General features: G+C 41.3%; 1 protein-coding gene across 6 annotated transcripts in view; it reads right to left on the reverse strand.

Moving 5' to 3' along the window:
• Positions 1–18,760, reverse strand: part of ARHGAP18 (Rho GTPase activating protein 18) — a 62,199-nt gene that overhangs the window by 14,169 nt on the left and 29,270 nt on the right. For 3 of the 6 annotated variants that reach the window (XM_083731199.1, XM_083731201.1, XM_083731203.1), the window contains exons 2-8: positions 15,371–15,567; positions 13,048–13,283; positions 8,360–8,423; positions 5,795–5,955; positions 4,777–4,942; positions 538–629; positions 239–316 (exon numbers count right to left, since the gene is read on the reverse strand). In XM_083731199.1, the coding sequence (XP_083587325.1) occupies positions 239–316; positions 538–629; positions 4,777–4,942; positions 5,795–5,955; positions 8,360–8,423; positions 13,048–13,283; positions 15,371–15,567 (994 nt within the window). Of the gene's footprint in view, positions 1–238; positions 317–537; positions 630–4,776; positions 4,943–5,794; positions 5,956–8,359; positions 8,424–13,047; positions 13,284–15,370; positions 15,571–18,760 lie in introns of all 6 variants that reach the window. The other 3 variants (XM_083731198.1, XM_083731200.1, XM_083731202.1) reach the window with 1 other exon arrangement.

Consider the following 18,760-nt stretch of genomic DNA (forward strand, 5'->3'; position numbering starts at 1 on the left):
GAAAGGAGGTTTCTGTCACACACACTCCTGCTCAGTCACTCAGCTTTGGCAAAACCACTGTCAGTTGTCCAAGGATTAATATAAAATTGTTTTTAAGATACGATTGTTATAATTATAAAATGTCGTAAGGATCTCAAGATCTTGCCACTGAACACAAGTTACCAAATTATTACTATTATTAATAAAATAAATGTAATTAATCTAACACTCTCTTTCCAGAATTGAAAAATTAGTTTACCTTTACCCTTGCTGCCACACCCGGTATTCGAAGAAGCCCTTCTGTATCCAGCTTTCCTTCTTCTATATGGGAAATGAGCTGCAAATTAAAATAGAAAGTATCTCAACTCAAGTTGGCGGCAACTAAAATGCTAGTTGAAAAATAGAAAATTTGTTCTACTGAAAACTGGAATGCAGCTGTGGCTAAACAGTTACAAGCTTTTCTGCGCACTGATGTAACTATAGGTGCCTTATATGTTTGCGTTCTGCTGAAACCTAACTGGTATAGAAGAAACTGACTGGTCAGCCTACAGTACTCACTTTTTGAAAAATTAGTGGTATCCGGATGCCTGGCACCCTCTTCTGATCTTGTTCTAGCAAAACTGACAGTGGAACACCAAAAAGACCAGATTCTGCATGAAACAACAAAAGACAAACAATTGGCTTATGACGACATGAAAAATGGTTTCATAGACTCTTCTCCACTATGTTCAGATCAACACAGTTTATAATTAATAAATCCAGACAAACAATTTACAGTCCAATCCTATGTACACTTAGCAAGGAGTAAATCCCACCAAACAGAGTGGGGTTGAATCGTATGCATATTCACCCAGAAGCAAGTCCCACTGCATTCAATGGGAATTTACTGCCTGTAAACATGCACAAGGTTGAAGCATCAGCCAGCTCTGCATATTTGAATAATGCATGCTAGCTGAAAGCAAAAAGTTGCAGACGAACCCTACAAAGCTGACCCACTTCAGAATTCATTGCAAATCGAAATGTCAATAGCATTTTCAAACAGACATTATTTCTTGCTGCATACATCCCTCTACTACCATATAAATTAGGTACACTTCATCTTCTCAAATAGCAGGATTGAAATATTCTTCTGTTTTTACATTTCTGCTATCTGTCTTGGTATTAATTGGCTATTATTGTATCTATTTTTTAAGATTTTCAAACATTTAAAGCAAGAAAGGGGCTCCAGCAAAAATAAATATACCATAAGTAAAGAAAAGGAGGAATACTTCCAAACATTTAACCTTTGGAATAGCTCACTGACACGTACAAGATTGTAACCTCGGTCATTCTATTTCCTGCTGTATGAGTGGCCTGTGAACAGGGCCCATTCTAACTAGAGGGCTTTAGGCAAACTATTATTGTCTTTGCCTTAGCTGCTCATCTGCAATATAGGAACAAAAATGCTGGCCTTTCTTTAATAGGGCTGTTGTGAAGGTTGTCGAGATAAAGATATGCAAGCCTTTGAGCATGTGAAGTACCCTCCCGTCAAGTTAAGTATTGGGTTGTATCCAATGGTTGTGCAAGTGGAAGGCAGCTTGCACAACTGATGTTTCCCTTCCCTCCTCCTAATCTCCACAGCCCTGGTAGCACCACACCTCCCCACCGAAAAACCTCTCTAGAAGTGAATAGTGTGGACTGTGTTCTATGGGGAAAAACCGATTTGCTAAACACTAAGCAAAGGGGACCTCATGCATGTGGAGCTGCCTTCGAGTCATGAAGCAAGTGGACACAGCCTTTATTATTCACAGTGATGCAGTCACCAACCATAGCTGGTGCTGAGGTAGGGATGGTAGAGTAAACCATTTGATGGAACATCTATAGGAGGCTGCTGAGTCAGACCATTGGTCCATCTAGCTCAGTTGGCTTACAAACGCCTTGGGTTACAAACGCTTCAGGTTACATACGCTTCAGGTTACAGACTCCGCTAACCCAGAAATAGTACCTCAGGTTAAGTACTTTGCTTCAGGATGAGAACAGAAATCGTGCTCCGGTGGCCCAGCGGCAGCAGCAGGAGGCCACATTAGCTAAAGTGGTGCTTCAGGTTAAGAACAGTTTCAGGTTAAGAACGGACCTCCAGAACGAATTAAGTACTTAACCCGAGGTACCACTGTAATGTCCACACACCAGCAGCAGAATTCTCCAGAATTTCAGACAGCCATCTCTACCAGATCTAACCCCAAGAAGCGAAGGATTGAACCTGGGACCTTCTGCATGCAAGGCAAATACTCTACCCTGAGCAATAGCCCCTTTTCCTATGGAAAGACAATGGGGTTTTCCCAAATCAGAATACCCTCAGGAAAAATCCCATGGAACAAGAAGTTGGACTGAATCAAGACGGTCTCTCTGTAGCCCTTAAAAATGTGTGATCTGCAGAGACCCTCTATTTCCCAGGGATGAAAGGAAAAAATGGCTATCCTAAAGCAATATTCCATATTCAAGAAGTATTTGGCATAGCTTTGGTATGTTTAACCGGACACGGCTTTTTTAAGAATATAAAAATGGAAGGTTGTGGAGGAGGGAAGGTTCCTTTACCCTAATGTGGCTGGAAGAAGTTATTTTCTGAGCTGTGAAATGAAGATTGTATTCAGAGAACTCAACTGTACCCAGCTGTATCTCCCTCATCACTCACAGTTGCTTTCAATTATTTAGCTACTGCATTGTCGTCTCTGCTGAACCCTGACTGCAAGTTTTTGCCCAAGAAGATATTTGATTAACTGGTAACATGTTTCAGGTCCTTGTAAAACATTAAAGAGAAGGTCAGAAATACAGGCAGTTAACAAAATGGAAACGTTTCCTGTATTTCATAGGTTACTTTTAAATCTGTGCAATGCTGCTGCTTCAAATTTAGCTCTGCATTATGTTTTATTATTTCTACACATTTTTAATTCATATAAGCTGCACTTAACTTCAGATTGAAGGGAAAGCAAAGGGGGAATCCTCAATCAACCAATAAATAAATAAAATATTCCCAGTCCAATGCGTTTAACAAGGGCTGTACTCACTAGAAGCTAATCTGGAAATATACAAAACTTCAGTTTAAAAATAAAACTTTTTAAATGTAAAAGTCGCATCTAAAACATACAAGTGAAACTAAATAAAAACAATGAAAATGTTAATGGAGAATTTTCAAATATATACAGTCAAAGACACATAAATTTGCAAGTCAACAATCTCAAAATCAGTATTAGAGGTCAACTTTCCCTAATAAAAATTCTGTTCTTTTGTGAGTTTCCCCACACTAAACTAAGCCTATTTTACAGGATATTGACTTTACAGATATATGCATGCAGTACCTATATACACGTTTGTATTTTCAATCAGAGGAGCGGGGAAGCAACACTGCTTTTCCTCTTTTTTAATAGGAAAAGGACTTGATAGTATGCCATTTAACTTGGTGATCTCAAAATGTTCCCAGTTGCCCATATCTATATTAAAGGTAAATATATATATAAAAAACCAATATGGACTGTTGGTTGGGAAGTCCAAAAAGAATCCCTGTATAAGGAGTGGAGAATGATATGAGTGTATAACTGAAGACTTATAAACAAATAAAGAAAAAGAAGTTACTCATTTGGATTAAATTTGCTTTGAAAATTTGACAGGCCGCCTTTGCTCTGATGGAGGATGCCATCACTCACTCACACACACACCCCAGAACTGGAACGAAATCTCATGCCAAACTAGAAACCACAGGAAAAGGTCATAAAGCTGTAATTTTCATAAAGCGTTTGCCTAGAATAGGAACACTGCAATTATATTGTTATGTAACATAAATTACAATTTTGTTGAAAGCCTCCAAGTGCAGTCATGTTAAGTTATTTCATCCCGCCCTATAGATCATAATCAATATGGATGGTTCTCCACAAACAAAAATAAATCATGGTTGAGAGCACTTTTAGAGTTAAGCTTCTAAAGACAGGCAAAGGAAAGAAACGAAACGTTCAAGCAGTGAAACAAGCATGACAGCATTAAGGACAAGCTTAGTGAAACACTCCATCAGGTTTAAAGTAGGAAGAAGTGGTATATTCCTAGCCTCGTTTGGCATGATTCAGCCAGAGTTTGAATCTCTCTCTCTCATTACAGTCAATGCAACTTGAATGTAATTAAGTTGCATTGACTGTAATGAGAGAGCTAAGATCATGCTTAACAGGTCGCCACTAAACCTGATGGAATGCAAAAATGCTTCATATGGCATGGATTGTACCCATCCTACGCACCTGACTACGTACGCCAAGCCACAACCCTTTAAAACAAATGCATTTGGTCTGCAGGTTCTGTTGACTCCCAGTGGATACCTGAAGCCCATTACTTCATTTAGAATACGAGAATACACAATGTGATGCGATGCATGTACAGTGGTACCTCGGGTTACATATGCTTCAGGTTACATACACTTCAGGTTACACTCTGCTAACCCAGAAATATTGCTTCAGGTTAAGAACTTTGCTTCAGGATGAGAATAGAAATCACGTAGCAGTGACGTGGCAGCAGTGGGAGGCCCCATTAGCTAAAGTGGTGCTTCAGGTTAAGAACAGTTTCAGGTTAAGTGCGGACCTCTGGAACGAATTAAGTACTTAACCCAAGGTACCACTGTATAGCGCATCCCACCAAAGCAAATGGGAAGTCTCAACGACCTTACTTCATTTTTGCCGCACCTTCTACAGTTTTCAAGGGGAAACCAAAAAAGTGACCTCAAAGATTACACATATAGAAATGCACATCAACATAGTAGCACTGCAAATGGAAGAAACTGACCTTTGGTTTTGATTTTTATTGCTTTTTGTGGCTTCAGTTCTGTTCCAAGGATATCAAAGAGAGCCGTCAGCTCAATTAGTGCCAGAGCGTGGACCTTCTTCATATCCTGAGGGGCAAGGTCTCCAATCTTTGTTGTACCCGTTTTGTCTTTTGGCAGTCTGAAATTCTAAGAGTTTAAAATAATAGCATTAAAGTCTGCTCTCTAACAAGCAACAAAAGGAAGCGGGAGCTCGTGCTGCATTTCAGCGGTGCCTATTATTGGCGAAGGTATTATTTTTTGCTATAATAAATTCACTTTTGCACTCCTAGTTTAAAAATTCCCTCCCCTCCCAAGCATATTATTAAAATTACAGCTTCACTGGGGACTAGTACACTGGTACCAAACTGGAGGTACATGTGGGGCTGCGGTCTCTGTGGGTAACAAAATAAGGGGTGGAGGAGTTACTGATGCCTTAGAAGTGTTTGAAAGTGGGTTACCCATACCTTGAAAGCGGATTTGGCTTTTGCCTGTTTGAAAACTGAATGCATGCCAAGAGCACCGTGCATCTTTCTTTAAGCAATCAACGATGGACAAATAAATTCGGACTAGAGCAATGAGCACCTGATCACGAAAGTGAAAGTGTTTTCATCCCTAGAAAAGGACCTAAAGCCTGGTCTAAACAGCTGAAGTAGTAAAATAGTTCCTAGAACTATAAATCTTCAAACTGCAGGTGGTAATGGTGAAGGCTGCATATGTGAACACTTCCCAGCCCATTACTGAACACAGAAAACTAGATTAAGACTCTGCAGTTTCACACTTCATTTTCCATGAATGCCCCATTACCAACAATGCAATCGAACACACATATTGGCTAAACACATGTCAACATTCTACATGTCTGAATATGTAGTACTCTCTATTTCTTTGAACTTGAAGTTCTCCAGTGTAATTTTGTTCAGTGTAATTTTGCAGAAGATAAATAAATAAGAAACCCCCACAGAATGAAAGATATTAAAGCAAGACCAAAAAAGCCCCTACAGGAAGGAGTGTGTCATCCTCTTTGCCCTTCAAGACTTTGCCTGCTGGGTCATCTTTGAGCGTAGCTGCCTGCTCCGAAAATGATATTTCCAAGTTAATGTCTGTTTCAGTGACTGGAACATCTTCTCTTTGATGATCATAATCAATATGTTGACAAGATGCTAGATGTGGTGAAAAAGAAATGGGGGAAATGGTCATTAAAGTTTAAATGCAACTTTTTCCCCACTTCCATCACCATAATTGAGGAGGGTGCTGAATTAATCATGGATTGGCTCCAGAGATTCATGAACAGAAAATCTGCTCACAGAATGCTTCCACCTTCTGATAGGTTATGGGAGCCTTTATGAACCTCAGCTGGATCACAGTCCCCTTACACGAGCATATAACTGCTTTGCAATCAAGGCACATTATGAAGATCACAAATTTTTAGAATCCTCCCTCCCCCTAATAATCTTACTGTTGTGCTGTTTAAAAAAAAATCTATACTGTACTTCCTAGCATGTAAACGTCCTTGATGGTAAACCGCTATTATGTTACTGTCTCTAGCTTTACAAAGATAATACCACAAGTAATGTGCAGCATTGCTCAGTTCCAAAGTTAATAAATTACTATCATTTTTCAATCATGAGGCAAATGTGATGACTACTGCAGCTTTAAATATTTTGTGAAACACCACCTAATTATCACAGATTATTATCAGAGATGAGAAAATTACTTCGCTCCCCTACTTTGCTCACTGCCCCAAACCCTAAAGACACTCCCAACTTTTACTAACAAGCTTTTAGCTTTGAATTTCACTTCAAGAATATTTGGTGCCTTTGAAATGCCAGGCAATTCCTATTGCCGTTGGAAAAACAACTGCCCCCCCCCCACTATGCTCTGCTAAAACAACACTGACTATTAGCTCCTTATTACTGACGAGCCTCTGGCACAGCCCAGAAACAGGTGCTGAAGTTTGTACCCAGCAAAACTGGGGCAATTCTGCAAATGGAACAGATTTCTCTCCCATTCCAATCCTGGCAGCAGAGATGCACTTTACAGCAAGGTTCCCAACAGCTGTAACATATCAGAATATACACAGGCTGATTTAGCTTTTCCCTTTTCATTCAGTGCTATGAGAGCGTTAGCATATGGAAACTGCCTTTCAGAACTTCTCCATTTCTAAAGGCTCATCAAGAGGCACTGGAGAAAAAAGAACCAGATGTTATGAAATTCTTAAATAAAATGCTTGGTAATTTTCCAGACCAAGATTCTACAGCAGTTTACTGGCATAAGCCCTGTGCTTTTCTGTCTGCCTCTCTGCCTTGTGCTGACCCAGCAGTTTGGCAGCAATCCCATCTTTGAAACTGTTCTTGCTAGTGAATGGCTGCCTGGTGGCTGAAGCAAACAGAGAAAAGGCTCATTAAGGCTCCTCTAAGCACATATTATTCAGCTGACGGTATCTTTCTGTTTCACAAGATTTTGTATTTCCAACTTGGCTCCTGCTTATTGAACATGTATTCAGAGTTCTGAAATATATTGATAATAGGTAATATATCCCATTTTTTAATATCAAACTTCATGGGTATCATCCTTATCATTAGTGATAAAAGCAGTGCTCTTGTTTTTCTCCTTATTTGGAAGCATACCTTTCTCCTGTTTCCCCCACCCCCCAGTCAATTATATACAGGCATTTATGGCTATGGTACACAAATTCCTGTTTTGTAATTAGTCATTTTTCTGACCATGCTTCCTTATCCTACTTTTAAGATTTCCTTGTCTCTCAGACTTGGACCTAGCTGCCTTTGTATAGGCTTCAAAATACAGTAAGGTTGCCAAGTCATTACTCTGGTGTCTTGAGATTTCCATAAATACATCCAAGAGTTGAGGAACTCTAGTTCCATTATGAGAGTACAACTGAGTTCAATGTGCTTTAGTTTTATTTATTATGAATTCCCAACAGCCAGATTTATATACCCATCTTAATCCAATGACTGGATTTCACAGAGCTAGTCAAATGCAATTGTTGCAATTGTTTTATTAACTTAACAATTGGGTGCAATTGTTTTATTAACTTGTTTAATCTGCTCCTTTACAGTTTTTGGAAAGACAAATTGGTCAAAGCTTGCCATTAGGGTGTGCAACTGGGGTCCCAACACCAGGCACATAATCTGGAGAGGGAGGCGCTGGCACACAAGACTGGCTGCTGCCATTGACATTAAACAAATGTTACAACTTTCATTATGCAATATATGGATTGTAAGAGTTTATGAATATTATGATTACCAAATAATAATTATTTTGGTCTGGTTGCTGTTTATAGAAATAGCAATGGTATTCGATCCACACTGGGAACAGTTATGGTTAATTAGGGCATTGGAGCCACAAGACTAAATCCTTGCATCTGATGAGGTTTTTGACTTGGCAGAGATTCTGACACGTGTTTGGGTTGTCTAAAAGACTTCTCCAGAATATGGTCCATATCCTAGAAAAAGCTTTCTTTTTTAAAAAATGAACTTGTTCAGCAATATATCTTGTTAAGACATTTTAAAATAGAAACAATACAGAAAATTTGTTAAGATTTACCCTCTTTTGTGTCCTCCTCTTTGTTTTCTTTTGTTCTTACAGACTGGTGTTCACTGTCAATTTCCTAAAACGCAGAAAATAAAATATTCTGAATATTTATTCAGAAAATAAAATAATAGACAAGATGTTTTGCTCCCAACTGATCTTAAGACAGACATCAGAAAAATTGCTCTTGCATGGACGTTTTCATGTTTGAATTTCATGTACAGTGGTACCTCGGGTTAAGTACTTAATTCGTTCCGGAGGTCTGTTCTTAACCTGAAACTGTTCTTAACCTGAAGCATCACTTTAGCTAATGGGGCCTCCTGCTGCTGCCACGCCGTCAGAGCACGATTTCTGTTCTCATCCTGAAGCAAAGTACTTAACCTGAGGTACTATTTCTGAGTTAGCGGAATGTGTAACCTGAAGCGTATGTACAGTGGTACCTCGCAAGACATATGCCTCGCAAGAGGGAAAACTCGCAAGAAGAAAGAGTTTTCCGTTTTTCGAGGTGCTTCGCCAGACGAATTTCCCTATGGGCTTCCTTCGCAAGACGAAAGCCCATAGGGAAATCTCCGGGGACAGCGGGGAAGCGCAGCGCGTCTTCCCCACTGTCCTCGGACCTCCTCCGAAGGCTCGCGGTGGGGCAGAGACCTCCTCCCGCCGCCAGGCTTCGGAAGGCTCCTCCGAAGGCTGGCGGTGGGGCGGAGAGACCTCCTCCCCCCCCCGCCAGGCTTCGGAAGGCTCCTCCGAAGGCTGGCGGTGGGGCGGAGAGCCCTTCTCCCCCCGCCAGGCTTCGGAAGGCTGCTCCGAAGGCTGGCGGTGGGGCGGAGAGACCTCCTCCCGCCACCAGGCTTCGGAAGGCTGCTCCGAAGGCTGGCAGTGGGGCGGAGAGACCTCCTCCCGCCGCCAGGCTTCGGAAGGCTCCTCCGAAGGCTGGCGGTGGGGCAGAGAGCCCTTCTCCCCGTGCCAGCCTTCGGATGGCTGTTCTGAAGGCTGGCGGTGGGGCGGAGAGACCTCCTCCCGCCACCAGGCTTCGGAAGGCTCCTCCTAAGGCTGGCGGTGGGGCGGAGAGACCTCCTCCCCCCCGCCAGGCTTCGGAAGGCTCCTCCGAAGGCTGGCGGTGGGGCGGAGAGCCCTTCTCCCCGCGCCAGCCTTCAGATGGCTGTTCTGAAGGCTGGCGGTGGACCGCCAGCCTTCAGAACAGGTCCGGGGACAGAGAAGCGCAACGCGCCTTCCCCTCTGTTCCCAGACCTGTCCTGAAGACTAGCGGTGGGAGGAGGGTTTTCCTTCCCACCGCCAACATTCAGAATGCTGTTCTGAATGTTGGCGGTGGGGAGGAAAGCCCTTCTCCTCACCGCAAGCTCCGGGAACAGAGGAGATGCGCAGCGCGCCTTCCCCTCTGTTCCCGGACCTGTCCTGAAGGCTTGCAGTGGGGAGAAAAGCCCTTCTCCGCACCGCCAGCCCGGCAAGCGGTTTCCATAGGAACGCATTAATTGATTTTCAGTGCATTCCTATGGGAAACCGTGCTTCGCAAGACAAAAAACTCGCAAGAAGAAAAAACTCGTGGAACGAATTAATTTCGTCTAGCGAGGTACCACTGTAACCTGAAGCGTATGTAACCCAAGGTACCACTGTACAGAATTTATAGAAAATATTGCCAAGATTTAGAAAAGATTTTTAACACAGTCAGTACTTGAAAACTTTCAAAACTTGAAAGGCCAGAGTTTTGGGGATATATGGAGAATCCCTGCTTCAGAAGCAAGGAGCCTATTGTCCTCCAGATGTTGCTGAATTACAACTCCCCCTGTTCCTGACCATTGGGCTGGGGCTGATGGAAGCTGAGAGCCCAACAACATCTGGGAGACAAAGGATTACCCACAACAGCCTGCATGAAGAACAGCTTTTAAGCATATTGTGATGGCCAACCGTGAAGGATGTTTGGAATTTGGAAACTATGAATGAACTTGCAGTATATAACCAAAGGTATAACCGAGTTGTTATTCTGTCTGAACATGTGAAAGTTTGAAGAGCCTAAAGGGGATAGGGAAATTATTAATATTCATTTTAACAGCTGCTCAATGTACAATCAATTACATATGGAAACCAAAAGGCCCCGTGCCCTAAAAAAATGTATGATGAGGTGCTCATGCTGAAACTCATAAATATTAACAGAATTGGAGGGGGCAGACTGGGAAATAAGATTTGTTTGAGAAATGGACCGTTTTTGTTATGCATAGGAAACACACACACAAGCAAGTATATAAATATATAATGAAACAGTTGGAATAAGAGCACATTGTTTATAAAAAACAGTTTTGTTGACTATACATTTCTGATTTAATTTCTTTGTGCATCCATTTTTTTAAAAAAAGAATACATTGATACACACAAATATTATGCTTGGTCTTTTTAGTTCCAATTACTAGAGATGTCAGTGAGGTTTGCTGGGCTCAGGCTCAGAATTGAGACTCTGGGATCCTGTAAGGCTCAACCCAAAGGGAGAGGTGAACATTAGAAGGTTAATCCCCCCCCCCCCCAGTTCAGGTTAACATATTGGGCTGGAAAAGGCTTCCCAGTGCATTCCTTCTTTGCAGAGCAGCCCCAGAGGAAACTGGTGTTGAGGGCAAAAACTTAACCCCAAATGGGATCATCTTCCCCCATAGGAGGGAAGGGCTTTTGCTCAGAAGCCCCAATTTTCCACAGTCCCAATCCCAGCTTCTCATTTTATCTGGGCCTCAGAAAGTCAGCCAAGTTCTTCTTCCTCCCCACAAAAAGCCGGGGGGGGGGGGCTCCGACTATTTCTGAGGCAAGTAGCAGAGAACTTCCCCTTTCCCTGTGGTTATATGCTTCTGCTAATACTTGAACAGGTTCTTCCAGTGCAGGGAAGTTTGCATATTAATCCAAGGTCAGGTTAGCCAGAACAGGTGCAACCGCTTCTTGCTCTTGACACTTCTCCACATTCCCCATGAATAATGATATTGATAGCCTTTATTTCAGTATAAGAGCAATCTTTCTCGTAGATTTCCAAACCCTAAACTGGGAAGGGTAAATACAAGCACACTAGCGAACTTCCCCAACCTTCCCAACAATCTCCAGATGTTTGGTACTACCACTCCTATTGGACCTTATCAGCACAGCACAGCTGGATGGGGTTGATGGGAGTTGCAGTCCAACACATCTGGAGGGCACTGAATTGGAAAAGGCTGCACTACAGAGAAAAGAGGAATCAGTGAAACCTTCTATATACATGATGGCTTCTTTCTGCCATCCATTACTGACAGCAGTTCAGACAACACTTTAAGAACGTATTTGCCACCCAATCCTAAGTTTGGAAGCCCATCAAATTTAGGTACATGTTAAAAAATTGCCTGAAGCAGTGTCAGACCACTCAGGATTGTCTATGTTGACTAGCAATGACACTCCAGGGTTTCAGACAAGTGCCATGCCTATAGTCCTACCCAGAAATGCCAGAATTAAAGCTGGCATCTTCTGCATGTGATTCAGATGTTCTACAACTGAACAATTGGCCCTTCGGTACACATTTTGATGGGACACATTCCCAAGTAAAGGTACACAGGATTGCAGTCCAGGGAAGTGTTTCATATCTTTTCATTACTAGCCTTCTCTCTAGTTGTTGCTCCTTATTTGGTTTTATGCAGCAACATTTTAGGACCAAATTGCTCCAGAGGAAAACAGGAACCTTTAATTCTTGCAAGTATAAACATAATAGTGCAATTGCTGTGTGTGTTATTTCCTATTGTTTTAGTAAGTAATTGATTTTTGTAGCAGTTATTTATGATTTTGAATACAGAACAGCAGCATGTGGCTAAAGGACAAACATTTAAATGAGCCTAATATGTGGCTGATGTCACCACAGGTTGAGAATGCAATTACATTGCTCTAAAAAGGAATGCACAGCACTTTTTGATTCAGTAAAAATAACACAAAGCACCTCTGGATAAATATTCACTTCAAAAAGGGAACTGAAGCACTAGCTAGATCATCTGACAGATTATCGCATCCATAATAAATGGAGCATCAGCTAATTTATTATTTTATTATTTACTAATTTCATAGTTTAATAGAACACCCCTATGTCTGGCTCTCAGGCACATAAATGAGTAAAGTCTGACATTCCCAAAATGGGAAAAGGTGTCTCCTGAACCTGTGCATCTTTCCAAGTTTTCTATACAGGAAATTATTTTTGCAGATTTGTAAAATAGGGAGTCTAACAGACAAATGGATTTCTCCATTTTCAGAACTGGAGAAAGCATCGGGATATTGAAAGTCATCCCACAGCTGAACAATCTACATGCCAGCAAATAAACCCTATGACTTGATTGGTACTTAAAGTCAGGAAAAAGGAGCTCCACCTCACCTGAATCTGCTGCCTGAACAAACTGCTTCCCTTTGTTTCATGTGAAGACCTGTTTCACAAACTAAAGCTAGACTTCGCAAAATATATGCAAGGCCCCCTTGTCAGTAAAACACAAAACTTCATCTTCTTCCTAGCAAATTTAAACCCAGCAGCATGGCCGTATCCTCTAAGCAGCATGCAACAAGCAAAGCAGCCTTTAGAAAATGCCCTCTTGTTGAGATTTGTGAAACAGTGTCTCCTCCAACTTAACCCTAATAGCCTACATTCCTATACAGGTTTTTTTTTTTTTAAGTGAGGCTAAACCAAAAGCCACAAACCAGGAACTCACTTTTTCCTTTGACTCATTTTGCTGCTTGAAGATATCTCTCACATCAGGAACTTGGTACTGCTTGTTTTTCTTCCTCATTGTCTGTGTGACTGTCTCCACTCGTTTCTGCACGGCTGCTGCCTGTGTACGCGTCAGCGTAGCCAAAACCACCATGCTTTCTTGAGAGTCAGCAGCTGCTTCACCAAAGAGGTTTGACAAACCGGCTTCTTTTAACCACTCTTCTTCCAATTCCCCCTCTGGCCCAGACAAAAGAAGATAAAAATTAATTTGATGACATTTGCATGACCGCAAATTTGATGACATTTGCATGACCATGGGTTTGCGTTATACCCAAAGTCAGCCATAGATTTCTGCAGGAAAGTGAGAGGTATATAAAAAAACCAAACTGCAAGCAGTTCCATGGAAGCTGTTCCTTATACAATCTGCACAGAAACCTTTGGTTCTTCCCCCATACATATTCCCTGTAAAATAGGATTGTGGCGGGGTTGGGGGGGTGGAATCTGTTTCCTACATGGAATTAGAAAGCCCAGCACCAGAATTTATATACAATTGCCACATTCAATGGATTTGTACACCATTTCTGCTAGTTCGGCCTTCGCTCCCAGCTGTAACAGTGCCTTGTTTTCTTAGTACAACTCTTCATTAGTTTAATTTAATCAGAGGTTATCAAGGCTAATGGGTGATCTTACTGCAAATGGGTGATTGTATTGCAGCATCCAATTATGCTTGCTGCTGCGTTCTCTACTCCTTAGTGATTTTCAGTAAGGTGATCATTTCCTCATTGTTTCTAGATGGCAACACATTGTTTACTAAAAACAAAACAGTCCCAGCAAACAAAAAACGCAGGCCATTTGCTATATATAGAAATAACTAGCAAGGTTTTTTTTTTTCATGTTAGGAATATAAGAAGCTACTCATACAAAAGAGAGGATTGCAGAAGTGTGCTTTAATGTCAGAGAAATGGCATCGACTTAGAACATTTCCTAGGAAACATTTACCTGAACCTCAGCATTTGTTCGCTAAAATTAGTATAGAAAACAGAAGTGCATTCTCAGTAAAAGGGTTCTAAGGTATTATCTCCCCCCCCCCCCCAGCTTCAGAGTCCTTGCCAAGAAAACATGATTATATGTTCATACACACACACCTCCAATCAGAATTTATTTTGCATAATTTTAAACATTAAAGACGCTCTATTGCGGAGTGGGGAGGGTATTTTACTCAAATGTAATATTATTTGAGAGTATGATCTTGTTCCTCCATTGTTGATAGTGGTGGTGGCAATATGTAACTGCCTCTCCACTGTCTTTGGGCAGTAGAGGCATGCTGCTAGTGTTCCAAAGTGGCGGAGGTCCCATCATAGCCCAGTAAGTGAGGTCCCATCATTGCCAGCAGTGGCAAGTGAATGGAAAGCATTGAAATGGGGAGTTGCAGGGTGGCAGCAAGTTTAGAATCACAGGATCCAAAATCCCTGAATCCCTCAGACCCAAAGTCTTGTGGATTCCTCAAGGGGCCCATTCCTTGGGCCTCTCAATGACGCCAGCCTGGAGCAGGTGTGGTGAAACATTATGAGGAAACCCCCACATTTCACCTTGACTGACAATTGTGTTTTTTAAGAACAGTCCCTACCACACCCACTATAAATAGGTCTGAGATATCATGTACCTATTAACCTATTGACTACCATATAGTCAAATGCATTTGGCAACTGAAAGGGCTGTTTATTTGCACTAGGGTGTTTAGTTGCTTTCTCTTTTTTCCAAATACACTGCATTTTACTACTGTAGGTAGAAGCTGTTTTATCGTTGTTGTTTTTACTATATAATTCTGACTTCCTACAGGAATTATTGCTCTTTGTGTGATTCTGGGTACTATGGTAACCAGAATAGATATGACTTCTGAAGAAGCAAAAGAACTTTCCATTACCCTTACCAAAGCAGTGGTCAAAATCCAGTGACAGTTTATTGCAAAACAGCAGAAATGTAAATGAAGAAAAGAGGAAATTCTCTCTTGCTGCAAAAGCTTTAAAAAGCACATCTTGGGGCAATAATATGCATAAGTTATGAATTCAAGCAAGTACTTTCTTAAAGTATCATGGTTTTCCTCCAGTTCAGGATAGTCTAGTCCACAACAGCAATTCCAGGTCCTTGAAAATAATTGCCATTACACAGTCAATGTGTTGCCAGATTTACAGAGGCATGAGTCAATTCCAACTGACCAAATCTTAAATCTATCTTGGTACGTGGTTTCAAGCACAATAAATGAAAGATCTAAAACAGAGTCTTCAAAACAGAGAAACGGTTTTCTTAATTCCAGTTATAATTACCATCAGGCTCCTTCACCAGAACCACTGCTTGTTCTTCAGAGTTATTGCCTCTGGTTTCATTAATGTTTTCAAGTTCTTTCCAGTAGTCATCCATGGATAATTCATCGAGTGAATCTTGAGAACCTGAACGGTTATAAGGGGGCTTCCCTGAGGGCTTCTTAGAGTTGTCATGGTTCATATTATATTGACCAGATCTCCTGCTAGAAAACACACACACAGAGAGAGAGAGAGACTTAATAATGTGGTGCATAGTTTACAGTAACATCAGCAAAGCCAATTAGAAACATACCACTGGTCTTCATACAACTTTTAACATTTCAAAATGTGACATTTTAAGTAGCAATTTGTCTTTTATCAATATTTCTAGACTTTGAAGACCAATGCATATTTTATAAAGTGTGGAGTGGAGAGGAGGGTTTCCACTTTCTCAAAGTATGAATTACAGTAAGTCTGCAACTTATATGCTTTCAGCTTCACGTGTGTAGCATAAAATTAAAAAAATTAAAAGGGGACAGGAAAGGGGTGGGTTTCTGAGGGAAATGATGTTGGCAACCCTACCCACCATTGAACCCAATGTGTTTTGACTACACGCGATTTTGGTTTTAGTCACGATCCCTGAAACATAACCCCCATGTTAAGTTACAGGCTTACTGTACTTTTAAAACATCTCATCAATACTGAGGAGTCCATTGCTCTCCCTGAAGGAGGAAGAATTAGTTTTTTTCCCAGAGTAGGGCAATAGCTAACTGAATTGTTTATCACTTTGTAGCTGTATTTAGATATAAACACTTCAAATATGAATCAGCTCTTCTGGGACAGCTTGTGCTGAACTGAAGAAAACAAGTTCAATATTCTGAAGTTCACCCTGGCATTCAGATTGAGGCAGGACTTTAGCTTCTGTAGTTCCTATTTTTTAAAGAAATGTAGCTTTCTATGTGAGCCTCCGTGGCAAAGGCAGGACATTTTGCCCCACAATGTGCACTTACTCATTGAGCTATATGGAGCTAACTCCTAGAAAAGCAAGTCTAAAGGTCACAGCCGTGTGTGTGTGTGTGTGTGTGTGTGTGTGTAAGAAAACATGTTTCCTCTTTTACATCATTTAAATACATTCCTCCCTCTTAATTTCCTGCTCCAACAAATCTATCTGGAGTTTCAACAGCGTTATGTACTTTGCTTCCTTGATTTTTGATATAGCCAGTGCTTTTTTTTCTGGGGGGACGCAGGGGGACACATACCCCTAAACATTTTGTGTATCTAAGTTTGGCTTCATTGAGGGGCAGTATTTCAAAATGAGTAGGAAAATGAGAGTACTTGTAAACATTCTTTTAGGGGGGGGGGAGCACTGAATATAGCAATGAAAAAGGCATTACTCTGTAGATTCATTTCCATGAATTCAATATGACATAGCAACTCCTGACCATGAATGACCATCCATGACAATCCTTTAGGTAGGCACACCAGGAAGAGAAAAAACAAACCCTGAACTTTCCGTGACTTCTGAGTCCCATTTATGTCCATTCTCCCTAGGAGGTTAGAACCAATCAGTATCACAGAGGAAAGGTGCACGGAAACCCATTCACAAAAGGTTTGCGCTAACAGGGTTTTCTATGTCCTGTGCAGATTAATGTAACAGTAGCCCAAGGGATACCAATTACCTTCACAGCAATTCCTGGTAGTTAAAGGCAACAGGGTAACAATGTTAGCGGGATATAATGGCTGGGGTAGAGAAGGATGTTTCTCACTGATCACACAAAAAAAATATTAAAATACACATGAGTATATTTTTTTTTTTATAATAATTTTTATTAAGGTTTTCCAAATTAAAACAAATCAAAACCAATTAAATCCAATCTATAAACTTTTTGCCAATAACTAGGACTTCCCCTCCCTACCCCCTCTTGTGTTCCAAATCTTCCAAATAAGCAATTAAATTCAACAAGTTCTTATCCCCAAATTACACTCTTCATCAATAACCCAATTTATCCAAATTCTCATCCCCTAAGATCGATCTATACCCTTCCACGAGTTTCCCCCTTTCAAACATAGTACAGATGGAAGTAAGATAAATATGAATAATAATTTTACAGCCTTTGGATTCCAATTTTCCCTCCCCTCTTTCCCCTTTGCGTTTCACCTATCCCTCCACTTCTAATATCTTCCTGGAGTTCCCACATTACACTATGTCCCTCCGGTCCTTTGCCAGTCTTTAATTACGGATGTCCAATCGTAGAAGGAGTCTATCAAATAAGGGCCCATTTCTTCTATCCAGGTTTTTATATCCAGGAGTAAAAACTCCAATTTTGTATCCATAAGCTTGTCAAACCTGAATATCCCAAATGTTCCCCCAGTTCTGTCCAGTTCTTGTTATTTCCTTGTTCTTATCAATCATTCTCCTCCTTTTTATTTCTCTGTTCTCCCACAGAAATGTTCTTTTTCCAAAAGTTTCTAGTGTCTCTGCAGAGGTTTGTTATTCATGGAGCAAAGCATTGCATCATGTTCCTTTCATTTTCCAACAAATAGTTCCATTGTTTCCTGTAGTGTGTAGACCTCTGTAGACAAAATAATGTTCCATTCCTGCAGTTTCCCAGGAGATTAAAAGTTCCATTCAACTGTTCAGATTTCCTGTGAAAAACACATGCAATATCCCTCGGCTCCTCTAGGTGGATTGCAGTAACAAAGTTCCCTTCCAGAATCACATCCACCAGACCAAGTAGCTTGTTGACCGATATTTAAAACAGTTTGTATTCAATTTGTAACAAATATAACCGGCAAAGTCCTCATAACAAAGTCTCTATTTTAATCTTCCTTTTTGACAGCTCTTTGACAGCTGTCAAAACCTCCATCACTTTTCTCCAGGCAGTTTCACGAATCGCTCCAGGGATTCCGGGGGGGTTGCTTTTTTTAAAACAATTCCACTTTTCTCCTCCAGCTCAATCTTATAATTTTCCCTCGCAAAGTTGCTGATTCGGCAAGATAAGGTTACACTCGATCTTAGTTGTCCAGTCCTTTGTTTTGGCTCTTCTACAATTTAGGGGTGGGCTGACTTCCTTTTTTCCACCTCCCCCGTTCGCTCCAAATTTTAAAAATTTATCCCCTTTTTTTTAGTCCATATTCCAATTACTCACGGGTTCTTCTTTAGAGCCGAATTTTCAATAGAAGAAGTCAGCGCTCTCCGCCGGATGGCATGCGGCTGCGCTCGGCAGGGATAGCAGAGAACTCAAAGCACCACGCTTCTCCCCGGCACCCGATCCGTAGCCTTTAAAAAGGCTCCTTCACGAGTCGGGAGAGCGCTAACGGTGCCAGCCGAGTCTCCATGTCCACGGCCTCAATCTGGCCGTGGTTTTTAAGGGTCCCCGCATCGCCGGTGCGGTAGGACCCAGCCCCTGCCAA

The sequence above is a fragment of the Podarcis gaigeae genome, assembly GCF_964106915.1.
Source record: "Podarcis gaigeae genome assembly, chromosome: 3".
NCBI lineage: Eukaryota > Metazoa > Chordata > Lepidosauria > Squamata > Lacertidae > Podarcis > Podarcis gaigeae.